Source organism: Pecten maximus, chromosome 9 (genome assembly GCF_902652985.1).
Source record: "Pecten maximus chromosome 9, xPecMax1.1, whole genome shotgun sequence".
NCBI classification, from domain to species: Eukaryota; Metazoa; Mollusca; class Bivalvia; order Pectinida; family Pectinidae; genus Pecten; species Pecten maximus.
The window spans coordinates 35,429,671-35,444,957 of record NC_047023.1 but is presented as its reverse complement, the minus strand read 5'-3'; the positions used below and the strand labels follow the sequence as shown (position 1 = coordinate 35,444,957).

The window sequence follows — 15,287 nt, the reverse complement described above, 5'->3', positions numbered from 1 at the left end:
TAGTTTCCAAAGTAAGTCATGATATGGAATTGTGTTGGAAGAGACCAGATTTTTTTGAAGATACCAGTGTCCTTTAAGACATGTTTTGATGTAAAAATATAAATGTTGGCATTCGTGATTGATTTGTAAACACTCGTGTATGAATACAACCTTATTTTAAGTCAGTATGTCTGATTAGCTTTGTGTGATAGTGTTTCAATGTATAGTTGTAAAAATGGATAAAATGGATTCTGAATGTCTATTGCGTGGAAGATTGTGGGATGTGTTTGTACAGATGATTGAAAGCTTCATATTTGACAGGTTTTTTTTCATTTGTGATGTGAACTTGTTTTCAGACTTACATATATATGTACAAATAATAGCACTATGATTCAGAAATAAATTACTTTAAAAATATTTTTGCTGTTGTTAAATGTTAGAAGTGATAAACTATCTACATACATTGTTTTTACATTTAGCTCATTTTGGTAGAAATATTCTGGTTCATGTTGATACTATGTAACGTCTTATTTATAAAGTGCATACAACCTGTGAGTTTTACTCTGAAGACTGGTTCATAATTATGTACTGCTTGGACTTTCATGTCAAAGTCACAGTGACCTATTTATGGTACAGCATATCTAGTTTAACTGGAGGTACACTTAATGTGCAATTTCACTGGTACCCGACAAATATATCGAGAAGATTTTTAACACTTTAAATATTTTACAGGCCAGTAAGTATGAAGATGATTCCCGCAATATCCCAATTATGGTTCACTTCACATATTCAGTGAATAATCAGTCTTTTTGTTGTCATAAAAATTTCATGAAACTATTTGAAACATTTTTAAAAATTTAGTATCATTTACAAGAGTAATTTAAAAATATATATACAATGCATAAACATATATATTAATACATATAACAGTCTTAAATATGAGAAATGAAAATGTAGACAGATGATAAGTATAAATGACAGGCAATAAAAACCAACATATATTGTAAATACATAATTATTATGTTAAATTATAGTAACATTAATTTCACAAAAATACTTGCTACATGTATGTAGCTTGCAATTATAGATAGGTACATGACTGTATGAATAACATGCAATTAAAACAGACATAATTGGGAACATGTTAGTTATTACTAATGATGTAGCTTACAGTAGACAGTAAATTAGTAATATGGACATTTTTGTGAAAATAGACAATAACTGGAGATATGAAACTTTGCAATGTAAGAAACATTATGTATCGTAGGAAGCTGCATTCTCCTGATGTATAGAACTTTTAGGTGTTAATCGCAGCTTTTTCCTTACACTTGAGTTGGCTGACATTATAACTTTTTTTGGCTTTGGCAAGGTTTCCAGGATATCTGCGTCGCCACGACCTCCTAAGGAATCCACCATGTTATCAGGATGTTGAAGCTTGGACAAGTGATGATCAGAAATAAAGAAGGGCACTGGAGCTTTGAGACTTTGTCTTGTATCTCCTAACTGTTGAAGCATACTACTCTCGACTGGTACAGTCATTGGTACCCCAGTATTCATATCTATCACATTCTGGTTTGGAAAACTTATATTTCCCTGTTCATCTGGATAACTGTAACTTGCACCAGTCGCCATGCCTTTCTGTAAATTCTCAATATCTGACATTCCATTACTGTCTGCAGGTATATTGACAGATGATCGCTTTAAGTACAGATTCTGGGTTTGACCATCTGGAAGAACCATCTGCCTGGTATATGGGAAGGCTGAGAGATTAGAATTAGTTCCAAGGTAGATTTTTTTACCGGCAGAATGAGACGTCTGGGCCATAGAATAATGCAGTGGACTCTTGGTAAGGGATAGCTGAGATAAATGTTGTTCGACCTGACTTGGAACAAATGATGCTGATGTTTTTGGGAGCGTGTACAGATGTGGAACTGGAGGATTATGGGAAGCGAGACCTGTGGAACACGGTAACTTGGCAACAGGAGGAGGTTGGAGGTGACCAGCAGGACTGTTGTGGAATGTTCGCCCAACTGTCATGGTAGAGAACTGTTCAAACTTTGTGGCCCATTGTACTGGGTTGTAAACTTTTGGAGTGTGTCCAATCAGCAGAGGCTCTGGTCTGTGGATAAAGTTGTGTGGTAAGCCACTCATTTGGCTCAAACTGGCTTTATGGGGCAGAGTCGCTGGTATAAGAACTGTAGGCTCAGTTCCATGGACCGCTGACTCACTAGTGTTACAAAATGGCAGATGTTCAAGTCCAGAATTCATATTTTGTTCAAGAGATGTTGTTGAGTAATTTGCCTGATCACCTACATTAAATGCGTTTCTACTTCGGTTATATAACGGCATCATTCTTGAAGTACTCTGGTATGGTGGAATTGCTAATGGTAGGCCACAACTATTACCAGGCTTGGTGGGAATGGCTGATGTTAAACTTGGCACTTCCGATGTTTTAGCTTCAGCCATACATTGCTGAGAAATACTTTTCTTGGTCATAAGTGTTCCAGTATCTGCAACACTTACTGATGCCTGCCTGTGACTTACACGTGGAGAAAACTTTTGCCCAGTTTCACATACCCCTGGTAAGTTTTTCAAAGGAAAGCCACAGCTGTCAAACATAGAAAAAGGCAAAGGATAACTTTTATTCTCATTATAAACTGCTGTGGTAAATACTACAGGCTTTCTGCTGCTTGTGGAGAAGACTGGACTTTTGCTTCTGATAATTTCAGAGTCAGAATTGCATCTGGAGGAAATGTTCTTTGTGTTGCACACTTCCTCAGGAAGTGAAGGTCGGGGAGAATCTGATTCTGTTTTAGGAGTAAGTGTTTCAGATATTTTAGGAGTTATGGATTTGTTTTCTTTCTTTGGTGTTCCATCTGGGAAGTCTACCACCATCTTTGCACTTTGCTTTGGTGGTGTTGCCAAATCAGGAGGCAATGTCTCTAACAGCACTCTATTCACTATGCTAGACTGTTTTGATTTTTGTTTGGTTTTCTTTTTACTTTTATGTCTGCTCTTCTTATGTCTGTAAACAAAATAAAACATACAATTTTAGTTCATAGAGATAACAAATACTTCACTTCGAAGTATGTACAAGAATTTTTAAGAACAATACAAGTTGACCAATAGTTGTAATATTGCTTAATTAAGTTAATTTATAAGGATTGGTAGCTAGATTTTTTTAAATCAGTAATGTTGTTTACAACGATTTCTAAAATAAAATGAAGAAAAATTGTGGTAGGTGTGCAAATTTAATAATATTTTTGGAAAGAATATATATTGGCCCCTATGACCTTGAAGGTCATCATTCCTTTGATTTAATATTTTAATGTGTTATCCAAGCATGCTAATAATTTGATCCAATTAATATCATGATCCAGGGCATCTCGTTTAGTTGTTTAAAGATTTTGACACATTTGACTCATGTGACCTCTAAAGTAAGTCAAGGTCATTCATCTTAGCATGCTACTGACACAATATAATGACCCTGGGCCTCTTGGTTATTCAGAAGAAATCTATAATCTGAATTGTTTACGACGAACACCACTAGAGACTTTGTCTCAGGGGACCATATTAAGCAGTTGAATATACTTAATATAACATAAAACCTAAAAGTCTAAGACCTTTTAAGGTTGCCAGCAGGTGTGTTGGTGATAGGACTTAAGCCTAGAGGGATGCTGTCAGCATTTGCTTCTCCAGGGAGGAAGGAGATTAGACTTCTGGCCAAATCCTGATGGTCAGCTAGTAACAACTGTATGTAGTGTTTTGTCTGTGAATGAAAGTAAATACACATGAAGAATTGCTCTACAGATCCAGACAACCACATTGAGAACTTGTCAAATTTCAAAACATGCCTAAAGTTTCCTTTAGTTTTCATGGTCCTCTATTGATATTTCTCATCAAAATAACTTTCATTATAATCATCCCTTAACTACTAATGAATGACAATCTTGGCTTCTTAACCAAAAACTTCAACCTAAATTTTGTTTAAATGTACAGTGCTCAGGTGTTTGACCAGACAATAAATAAGTATCATTTGATAAGATAGGTATATACTTGCAAGACTGACTCCTATAGAAATTGGCTGTACCTTTTTTTAAATTTTCATGAATACAATTTTTATCAAATATTAAACTCTTTATAATGTTTCACAAATTATTTCATGATTGAAAATAAGTTCTTAATATTGCCCAGAAATAAATATGGTACATGTACCTTTTCCTTAATAGCTGGATTTCTTGTATCATGATCACAAAGAACTGCTAGCAGTGTTTTGTAAATTTCAGTTTTTCCAAAGTAGTTGACTTTTATCATGTTGAGAAGAGCAATCAATGGGGAAATCTCATACTTGCTTACTTTTTCCATCTGTAATATAAGTTGAATCATTATATTCAAATATTCTGCATTTGTTTGATACCAGTAAGTTCATTAGAATTGAGGCAGCTACATGTAGGTCATATTGTATAGAATCTAGAAATGGCATTACTCACTTCCACCATGGATGACACAAAATTTCTCAGAAGTTAAAAATGTACTTTCACTGCCTTGTGTCTTGTACATACAATGACTACTAATGCCCAACCCATTAGCCCCTTCTTCAGAGATTCTAATCCTCACAATTTCTTTGGCACAAACCCTTACTTTTGGGGGGAGAAACCAATAAATGTTTTCTATCCATTTCTTTTCTCTCATGTCAGGTTCTCTCACACCTTAGACATTGAAGAGTGACATCTAGGTCTTTCTTAGATTCTTTCTTGTAGCCTTACTACATATACTGATAATTACCACCAATTTTTATCATGCCTTTTGAGAATTTGTCTTTTGCATCACACAACCATTTAAGTGTGGTCCCATTGATCCATCATTTGCCAGGGTTGTGATCCCCTCCTTGAGTAAGTACACATTCTGATCACATGCAGGGCAGTCGAGAAGAGTATTGTATTATTTTTGTACATATGCCCGAGTGTTCTGTTTACTCTCATAACTATTAACCTTAAACAGTCATTGGGTAAACAGAAAACTCAAGAATATATACTTAGCCATATGATAGTGACAAGGTTCTGTGTTCTGATCCTTACCATAGGTAGGTTTAGGATTTTCACAAAGTAATGTAAAAATTTGTTGTATGGTTTCTTGACAAAGTCAAAGACATTCCACAGGGAATGCATGACAGGGATTAGTCTAAGTTTGGGGAAACTACCCATTTTTAGCACAGAGATTACAGGCCTCTGAATGAACAAGAAAGAAGTTGGAATGAAAATTGACCTATTCCACATAGTTATCCAAAAGCAAGATGAAATTAAAGTTATTCACTATTGGGGGTTCTATTTTTTATTGAATGACATGTATATTCACAATAAAATCTCTTTTAAGTCAGATTTGGGAATTATCACAAACAAAACAAAATCTAATTGTTTTCCATATTTCAGTTCTTTGTTGTCCTAAAAGAGACCACAAATAGGTAAGCACATACCTTATTAAAAACACCTCAGGATGTCGAGACATTATTTTGCCAAGTTCATGATTAAAAACATGCCAGTGGTCTAAACTACGGAGGTCAATAAGCAAATACGCTTACAGAGACAGAGGATCAGATAAATCAGGTAAATGTGTCATACAAAACTGATCAGATATCCATTTCAACGAATGATTAGCGAACAAAGTTATTGTTCGGTTAAAACAATCTAGGGCTACCTTATCATTTGCGTTTGCCGCCGTCTGTAGTTTTGTTGTAGGTGGCAAAGCTAGAATAAAATTTGTAGACACCGGTGCGATTTTTTTTCTTTTTCCTAAACTACATGGCGATGTTTTTTGCTTAATGTGAGAACATATTAATCTATACACGTGTTTTTCGCAATATTTTTTTAGTACAGTACTAAAATACAGTATTACACTCGCATAGGATACGGTAGGCCTAATAGTTTCGTATACCGTTGCTCGATCCACTCGACAGGTGGCATTCTTACATAGTCTCTCTCTCAATCAGACGCTTAATTACTACGTATTTCTCTGTGTAGTCGACAAGAGTTTGTTTTACAGAGACTAACGACTTCGTTACGAATGACATCAAAGATTTTGTCAACACTTTCAAAAATGTGATATCCTACATTTCAGCAGCAACTTAAACAGTGTTCCGTCAGCAAAGATGGCAGAAGTTGTTGATGGCGACGGAAGAGAACTTTCCTCTCTATCAGAAAGGCATGAACTTGAAATCGACGACGAAACTGATTCACCCCGCCGATTAAATGATAGTTTGTCGCCCGAATCGGGCATTGATCTCGAAAGCCGAGGAACTGATTTGACGGGAAAGGATGACGAAAAAACAGTTGTTTCTGACGAAGGACCAGATTCTTCTGAAGCTGTAAAACCAAATGAAATGTTCAAATTTAATCTGACTGACCCAGATGAAGTGCTGCGAATGCTTGAAACAGTTGATCTTTCTGAAGAAGATACAGACGTGCTGCTTCAGGAGGCTTACAATGTCAACAGAAAACTAAGAATGATGCTACAGAAAAAAGAAGACAATAAAGAGCTTAATCCTGCAGAAGCATCTCTCGTTAATGGGTCGTCAGTTATTATGGTCCCTGGCAATTCTGTACAGTCCAGAGCAAGTTCTAATACAAGGACAACTTCTAACAGCAGGGCAAATTCCAATACAAGAACAATGCCTCCTCAATGCAGAGTTGCCTCTGGTACTTCTTCGAGAGAAAATTTATTTGCTAAGAATGCCCCACTTCCTCCAATAAATGATATGAATCCTAACTCACTTCACCCGTCTGTTTCGAGTAATGCATCAAGCTCCAATGTCTCCTCTTCGGTATACAGTGCCAAGCTGCGTAGACCTGCACCACCTTCTGCCGGTACAACTCCAACCAGAAATGCCTTATCTTCCCAAGGTCCAGGTCGCAGGGTTGTACCTCGCCAAGGTCTTATGGTAAGAAAAACATTCATATTGACCACTTTCCCTCTGGCCGCAAGACCATACATCAGGTTTTGAAAGACAGATGTCTGATTTAGGCTAGCAATGTCTTTTGTAAGTTTCCTCCAATTCCAAACTCATCTTATTGATCACTGTGGAGAAGGTCGACAGACTTTTAGGGCACAGGACTTGCGTCCCCTTGTATTAAGTGACGCGGAGTACTCGGAGGGAGCACACGATAGAGTAGTTATTGCTGAACATGCAAAAATTGATTAAAATTAAATTAGCTATTGATATCTCTCTCCGAGATCAGATAAAAAAAAGTTCATGCTCATATCTCTCGCCATATTCACGCTTTGCGCGTCCTCCAAGTGCGTCGCCGCACCACCTAATGCAAGGAGATGCTAATCCTACGCCTTCCAAGTCCGTCAACCTTCTCCACAGTGTTGATGGGAACTAAAATTTTCCATTATTTGGCTATCTAGAGTGACAGTCAGTCTGGATCTAGACTTCCGATTCTTGACTATATATAATAATCCATACATATGTTATATTAGTATAATATAGTACTGTGTATATTAAAACAGTTATAGTTAGAATCATTAAGACTAATGTGGGCTGAAGAAACTCTGGCAAGGTTAGTATAGGTACCATTAAAGCCAAGATTGACAAATCAATTATTTTACAATGATTTTGAAAAGTTGCTGAGGGCACTGTTGGAGTGAACCTGTATCTGGTGAAAATCACATTGTTTGGTAGAGGAAAGACAAATGTGATGTCATCATAACACCACCAATCCCTTTGGCCAATATAAGGGTGGATCATTACATTGAACTTCCTTAAGCAAACTACTTTGAAGTTTACATGCTTTAAATCTGCTGCAGTGTACTGTGTAGATTGATCAGGGTCAACTCCTCATAGAATATAGAGCCTGAAACTTTATACCATGTTATGGAGTAATGAGGTTCCCAACTATTTTTTTTTTTTTTTTGCAGATCAATTGTAACATCAGTCACAAGCCAGATAAAATTAGTGCTTATGGTTAGAGCTAAACAAATTAATTATAGTTGATGGCCATAGTAGTGATACTGATTATGTAATTGACTAGCTATAGAAGGCCATTTCAAAGAAGGGGAGGAAACTCTTTCACATTCAGACAGTTTTATATCAAGAAAATTCTTTCACGTTCATGGTCGGCTGCTCTTCACAGAAAGGTAGAAATTTATGGCCACTTTAGAGAAACGTAGACAGGTATCACATTCATGGCTCCTTTATTATTAGAGAATTAACAGACAAGTCTTTACATTCGTGGCCACCCTAGAGAAACAGACAAGTCTTTACATTCGTGGCCACCTTAGAGAAACATAGAAAAGTCTCTCAATCATGGCCACCTTAGATAAACATATGGAAAAGTCTCTCAATCATGGCCACCTTAGATAAACATATGGAAAAGTCTCTCAATCATGGCCACCTTAGATAAACATAGAAAAGTCTCTCAATCATGGTCACCTTAGATAAACATAGAAAAGTCTCTCAATCATGGCCACCTTAGATAAACATAGAAAAGTCTCTCAATCATGGCCACCTTAGATAAACATAGAAAAGTCTCTCAATCATGGCCACCTTAGATTAACATAGAAAAGTCTCTCAATCATGGCCGCCCTAGAGAAACAGACAAGTCTCACATTCATGGCCACCTTAGAAAAAATAGACAAGTATCAGATTCATGGCCACCCTAGAGAAACATAGAAAAGTCTCTCAATCATGGCCACCTTAGATTAACATAGAAAAGTCTCTCAATCATGGCCGCCCTAGAGAAACAGACAAGTCTCACATTCATGGCCACCTTAGAAAAAATAGACAAGTATCAGATTCATGGCCACCCTAGAGAAACATGGATAAGTCTCACATTCTTGGCCACCTAGACAAGTCTTCACACTTATGGCCACCTTAGAAAACATAGAGTACGTCTCACATTCATGGCCACCCTAGAGAAATAGCCAAGTCGCGCATTTATGACCACCTTACAGAAACATGGCCAAGTAGCGCATTTATGACCACCTTACAGAAACATGGCCAAGTCGCGCATTTATGACCACCTTACAGAAACATGGCCAAGTCGCGCATTTATGACCACCTTACAGAAACATGGCCAAGTCGCGCATTTATGACCACCTTACAGAAAAATAGACAAGTCTCGCATTTATGACCACCTTACAGAAACATGGACAAGTCTCACATTCAGGACCACTTTACAGAAACATGGACAAGTCTCACATTCATGACCACCTTACAGAAACATGGACAAGTCTCACATTTATGACCACCTTAATTACAGAGAAACAGGAACACTCTTGGCCACCCTCAGAAAAAGGTAGACAATTCTTTTACATTCATGGCCCCTCTCAGAAAATTTTAAACCTGCAATTCAAATTAAATATAGCCTTAAAAGACTCCCAACAGAAACATGTGCCTGCAACTCTTCTCATACAGCCTTGGAAAGTTATTAGATCACCAAAAGATATAACTGTATACATTTGTAATTGTATTTACCATTTTGATAGTTGAGAAATTTTCTGCAGTTATATATCTTGAATTTTGTATTCAATTAATTTACTAACTGCCATTGATTTCAGGATGAACTCTCTTTGCAAAGGAATACATTTCGGTAAACCAATGATTTCTGCCTGTACACATGCATCTTTCCTATAACTATAATCACTTTAGTATTTTACATTTTAGTCCTTTTTCTTATTACATTTATTGTTTGTTTTTTATGGATTATCTTGAACAACATTCTTAATTTGAATGTAGACCTGTATCTATATATACATGTATAATGTTAGACCTGGTTTGAGTCCTGGTCTAGGTGTTACAATCTTTCTCTCCTATTTTATATGATATATATAATATTACTGGAAAATGACTAGTTACTATAAACAACCAGAGTTAGTGAATGGCATATCTTTTAATGTCAGAGTAATTTTACAATGAATTAAACTTCATCAAATTTGTCAGTTCAATTTTAATGAAGTAATGAATATATTTCATTAATTTAGATTTAACAACACTGATCATTCACAGCAGTAGCTGTGTCAGTCCTGGTAGAGCGACCATTTTGAACTCTTTAAAGTTTAGTGGTAGTACATCATCTGACCTGTTTTTGTCACTAGAACATCATTAGTTGTCAGATTAATGTGAGCGAGGTTATGATATTTAATTTACTTTGTGCACAGTATAAGTACCCAAGGAATTACCCTTATGTTTGTGTCCATTTCTGATGTTGCCACCATCTTAGTTCATATGACTTAAAGTTGTTAGTGACTGTTGCAATGATAAAAATTCAAAACAAAATGATATTCTAAATGATGCCAGCTGAAGAAATCTTCAGAAATGTCCACAATGATCAGAGGTTTCTATGCGATAACCAGAGTTCCCTGGGCCGATCAAACTCAAACTTTATGCAGATTTTCCTTACCAAAAGTGCTTGCTTGGTATTGCTTTCCAGGTCCGAAGGTCCTAGTTCAAGGTCACTGTTACTGAAAATAGAAAATTTGTTTCCATGCAATAATAACTCATGATCAAGTTTGCTTGGGCCGATCAAACTCAAATTTTTATGCAGATATTTTTTTCCAAAATTTCTTGCTTGGGATTGCTTTCCAGGTCGGAAGGTCAAGGTCACTGTTTCTTAAAATAGAAATTTTGTTCCGTGTGATTATATACCCCCAGTAACTCTTGTAATCACCAAACTTTCTGCGCAGCGACACATCCACTTTCGTGGAATTCTTTTGATTATATGTATACACAATATCTTGTTTCAGAATTAATTCTTAGTGCTTTAGCTTTGCTGACAATGACATATCGATGTAATTCAGGCCCTTCATTTTCACAAAAATTGGTTTTAATTTAGTATAATATTATGATCATGAATTTTATAAAATATAGAAATAATATTGATATTGAGAAAATTTAATTTTGGGTATGCCGATCCATTTGATTGCTGCTGTTTAATTAGTATACTTGCATGGAAATAATTTAATTTGGAGTCTTTACTGTGTAAAATATAATACAGAAAGTGCATTCTACAATTGATTAAATAAAGTATGTTGGGGCCCAAAAATGTGGAATTTGTAAAAGACTTTGTGTGAAATACATAACATTAAGTGTCAATAGAAAATGTCAATATTATAGGAAAAGAAATAAAAGCAAAAATAAAAAGCGATCAATGTTCAGCCTTATGGTATTTTCAGACTTTAGAGAAAAAAAATTTGTGTAACTGAGTGCCAGCTTTTACTGCCTCGATCTGCAGTACGTAGCTTTATTAGTTTGTTTTATCTACATATATATACATCAGCCTTTACTAGTTTTTAAGCTTTTTTTTGTTATTAACAACAGATATACAAATGTAGATAATCTAACATATAATAAATTATGTACTTTATTACACACTTCTACAGTGTTTCTTTTATACAATGTACAATATTATATACATAATAAATAAATGTGTTTTAAACTGTATTTTATTTTTTCTATTCCTGTAGTTAATCCTTATAGAGGAGATTGTAAACTAAATGTAACTCATGCTAGTAATACCGTGGTATTATTATCATTTCATTTCTGTAAAGTGCTTTTAGAGAATATTGCTAGATTGCCAAACAAATTCTACTAGACAGTATTTCATACATTTATACATTAAAACCTAATATATTTCTCATATTTTTTGTGCAAAAAATAAAAAATAAATACATTTTTTATTATTTACAGCCAAACAAGAAACCAAAAAGTGCTAAGAAGATCGAACAGGTTCCAATAACAGAGCGTCCACCATGGAACGACCGATTCAGCCAGGATTGAACGACAGAGCGTCCACTACCTTACAACCGATTCAGCCAGGATTGTAAGACAGATAACCTACAAAAGTTTCCAATGGACACACTGCTTTACAGTTTTATAGCATTCAGTTGATGTGATTATTTATTTCGAATAGTCATCCATGAATTCAATCTTAGTAATAAATATTTTTGTGATGTTCTTTTGTTGAGCAGAAACTCGGTTCAGATCAAGCTTTCTTCCATTTCATTTTCAAGATATTAATATGCAAGTGCACTATTATTTGGACAGTATCTGAAATTCCTTTGCACAAATATACTGGTGAGTTTATACCTTGGTGGAACGACTGTCGTTTATTGTTGTCCATTATTGAACACTGTTTTGTAGTTTGAATCTTTGCAATATCAATTTTTTATTTCACAAGGATTTGAGATTTTTTAACCCGTTTTCACTATTTTGTTAATTCTGATATCTTTGCTTAAAACCATGGAAAACTAAGTACACCTGGACCATTCAATGCATATATATATTATGTATATCATTAAGAAACAAGAAAGTTATTGCTTAATTCAGAGAATCAGTCACAACAGGCTGAAGGCAGGATCTTATTTCTTTATTAGGTAGTTTGTCTACTGGTTTTGGTCACATTAGTGACCTTAGTCAGGACAAACTTTTACATAAACTTCCCCTAAAGCACTGAAATTAAATTGTGGGTAGATTTCGTTTGTCAATTACTGGATACTAAGAAAGTTACTGATATTGGATTCATAAAAAAATACCGGTAGATGGATGGTATAAAAAATTACAATTAAGATGTTTAATGGCAAATTTATTTCAATTTGTAAATGGATTTAGGTAAATAATGGGAATGTCCTAAAAACTTGTTCTCATATAATCATCAGTCTTCATCATAAAACATTATCAACATACATATCTGATTCCAAAGATATTCCATTTCATATTATATCTAGTCGTGGTATCCTGCTTAAATCCATACTGACTATATGTCTATTGTATCTGGCCATTTTTAATTTTGTGTGTAAATCACTGTCCTGAACTGTATGTGCCTTTAAATTATATAAATATAGTGGAACTTGGCATTGTATTGGGCCTTCCACTGTGTTAACTGATATTTGGATTTAATCTTTCTATAATATACACTATACTGTATACATGTTATTGGGTAAGGATCTGTCTGCTGTGTTAACAAAAAAACAAGGACTTGTGTTCACATATAATCAAGTATATATCACTAAAACTTTGAAGTTAATCTTAATATTATGTTTGTGTTCAAAATGTAGATATGTGTATTTATAATGTATTTCAACACAATGGCATACTCAGCTATCTCGATTGATGCTTTAAAGATTTCTTTTGCCATTTTCATCATTTATTTATGTAGCAGTAATCCAATGCCTGTTTCAGTTCAGTAATAATGCTAACAAGTACTTGTTGGGTCTCCCCCTATTTTTAGACAAAGTCTTTGTGTTGGCGCCACCTATAAGTTTAGTACAGGACAAATATTGTAACATGTTGGTATTTTTTTTCATGTATGACATTTAAAGATGTATCATTAGAATATAGACTTATAGTACATTATTTGATAGCTTTCACATCAGTAATATGTACTAGAAATTAAATTTTACATGTATGATAAATTGAAATAAAATATAGTACATACTGTAATAGTTTATACTGTTTCCTGTGCCTTTAATATAATATGTATTACAGAGAGTTGTAATAATCTAAATATGTAATTTATATTATATATAATTATAAAGTTGATTACATTGGTTAAATTGGTTATATAATACAACCATCTTTAACTTCTAGCATGATCAGTTTAGTGGAATGTTCCAGTTGGGTTGGAAGGAACCATTTTTTCCGATAAATGGAACGAAACAATTTGGTGGAACCTTCTCATTTGAAGGTTCAAAGTTTCATTTCCCTGTTTGATTATATTGTTTTTATATATTTGTAAACAGAAATGGAACAACATGGCCCAATTAGAATGTTCCAACTAAAAGAATACAGTATTAGATAATTCTATCTGTAAATGGCATTTTCTGTGATAATTAGTAATTTTAATCCAAAGAGTTATTTTGATTGTTATGTTTTAATGATGAATTGTTGTTGTTGTTTTATTGACTATGTTATTTTATCAGCTCTGTACATTGTAATGTATTTTTCATATGTCCATCTTAACGAGACAAACGCGATTTCCGTCCATTAAAGATAATCGCTATTTTTCCATAGAAAAGTTTTATATGTATACCTCAAAATTGAAAAACCATAAAAGAACTTCATGACAATTTGCTTATGCAATAATACTCTTGTTCATGAGTGGGTGTTATTGTTATTATGCCTTTGGAGGTTTCATTGGGGGGGGGGCTCAACATGAGGGGAAATGTTCTTAAGGACCCAAACACGACATTACAGTACATGTACAGTGTATTTGGCAGCTTAAGAATCTTACCCTTATCCTGACAGTCCCAGATCTGGCTTTTATTGTGTTAATGAACAATTTGTAAAACATAGAAAATTTTAAATAAAGTTTTGTAAATAGTAGTTACTTCTTGACAGATAGATTTAAAAAAAAAAAAGCAAACACCGTTCACTGTTAAAACAGCTAGCTCTATAAATCTAGGCAAACTCTTGACCATGTTTATTGCGATGTTAAACATTGCTTAAATACCTGTATCTTCTCAGATGTTTCTTCAAGACAAAAAATCTGTTAAGGAGTTGTCAAAAATGTGAAACTATGAAAATAGTAAACTCATGTATCTACCTATTCCTACCAAAACAACTTATTGATATTATATACTGTATAACCATGCATGTCTAAAAAATACCCAAACACAAAGTCTACTATTGCATAGATTAGTTGTTTCTTAAATGTTGCCAGTGTAACCAAATCTCTCAGTTAAATGTGAGAGTAAAAATCTCTCGGTTAAATGTGAGAGAAAAATGTTAAATGATTTTAGTTAGATTTATATCTTACAGTACATTTTGTGATAACTCTAGATCTAATAGTCACCTCTGATAGAAGCTTTGTAGATCTGGAAAAATTGGTTACTACATTTTTTTATGTAAATTATCTCCCTGAAGTATATATATTTATATATGACATACATCATATATCTGCCATGTATTAGGAACACGAGATCAGTTGATCCAGAATTTAATATTTTTGAGAAGACAACTTGCCATATTGAGCTGTATGTATTTACACATGTGTGTTGTGGTGTGTCAAGGCACAAGTGTTCATGAAGAGGAAATCTATAATAAAATAGCACTCAAATTTGTTTATCTTGTTTTCCTTTTACTTCAGACCTGTGAAAATCATCAACAAAGGATATCACTGGACCGGGAAATCAAAGACTGATACATGTAGCTTAACAAGTTTTATTGCAATTTCGACTTTGATTTTAGCCCATATTTTGATATAGTGGGCTGTTGTTTATGCATGTGGTCTGTCTATCCACAAACAATTGTTGTTATCCCTAAGGATGATTCTCCAGCTTCATACATGTATGTAGTCTCCCTTTGGTACCTAGTT

The 15,287-nt window shown here is 34.4% G+C and overlaps 2 protein-coding genes across 3 annotated transcripts; one reads left to right on the top strand and one right to left on the bottom strand.

Moving 5' to 3' along the window:
- Nucleotides 1-128: 128 nt before the first annotated feature.
- Nucleotides 129-5,705, bottom strand: LOC117334105. Its single transcript, XM_033893563.1, has 4 exons — nt 5,674-5,705; nt 4,195-4,344; nt 3,603-3,748; nt 129-3,004 (listed from the first exon to the last, which is right to left on the bottom strand). Exons 2-4 carry the CDS (start codon nt 4,342-4,344, stop codon nt 1,234-1,236), a joined length of 2,067 nt encoding a protein of 688 aa, XP_033749454.1. The 5' UTR covers nt 5,674-5,705; the 3' UTR covers nt 129-1,233.
- A 286-nt stretch (nt 5,706-5,991) lies between these two features.
- On the top strand, nt 5,992-15,033 carry LOC117334592. Of its 2 annotated transcripts, XM_033894286.1 has the most exons (3): nt 5,992-6,913; nt 9,535-9,566; nt 11,663-15,033. In XM_033894286.1, exons 1-3 carry the CDS (start codon nt 6,125-6,127, stop codon nt 11,709-11,711), a joined length of 870 nt encoding a protein of 289 aa, XP_033750177.1. In that variant the 5' UTR covers nt 5,992-6,124; the 3' UTR covers nt 11,712-15,033. The 2 variants fall into 2 exon arrangements, with proteins under 2 accessions (XP_033750177.1, XP_033750176.1); XM_033894285.1 differs by lacking the exon at nt 9,535-9,566 and having other exon boundaries at nt 5,996-6,913.
- Nucleotides 15,034-15,287: the final 254 nt, after the last annotated feature.

Coding starts and splice junctions, on each gene's coding strand:
- LOC117334105 (XM_033893563.1), bottom strand. CDS start 4,344: ATGGAAAAAGTAAGCAAGTATGAGATTTCCCCATTGATTGCTCTTCTC. Junction 3,749..4,194: donor ATCCAGCTATTAAGGAAAAG/GTACATGTACCA, acceptor TTTCATTCACAG/ACAAAACACTACATACAGTT. Junction 3,005..3,602: donor CCTGCTGGCAACCTTAAAAG/GTCTTAGACTTT, acceptor TTTTGTTTACAG/ACATAAGAAGAGCAGACATA.
- LOC117334592 (XM_033894285.1), top strand. CDS start 6,125: ATGGCAGAAGTTGTTGATGGCGACGGAAGAGAACTTTCCTCTCTATCA. Junction 6,914..11,662: donor TACCTCGCCAAGGTCTTATG/GTAAGAAAAACA, acceptor TATTATTTACAG/CCAAACAAGAAACCAAAAAG.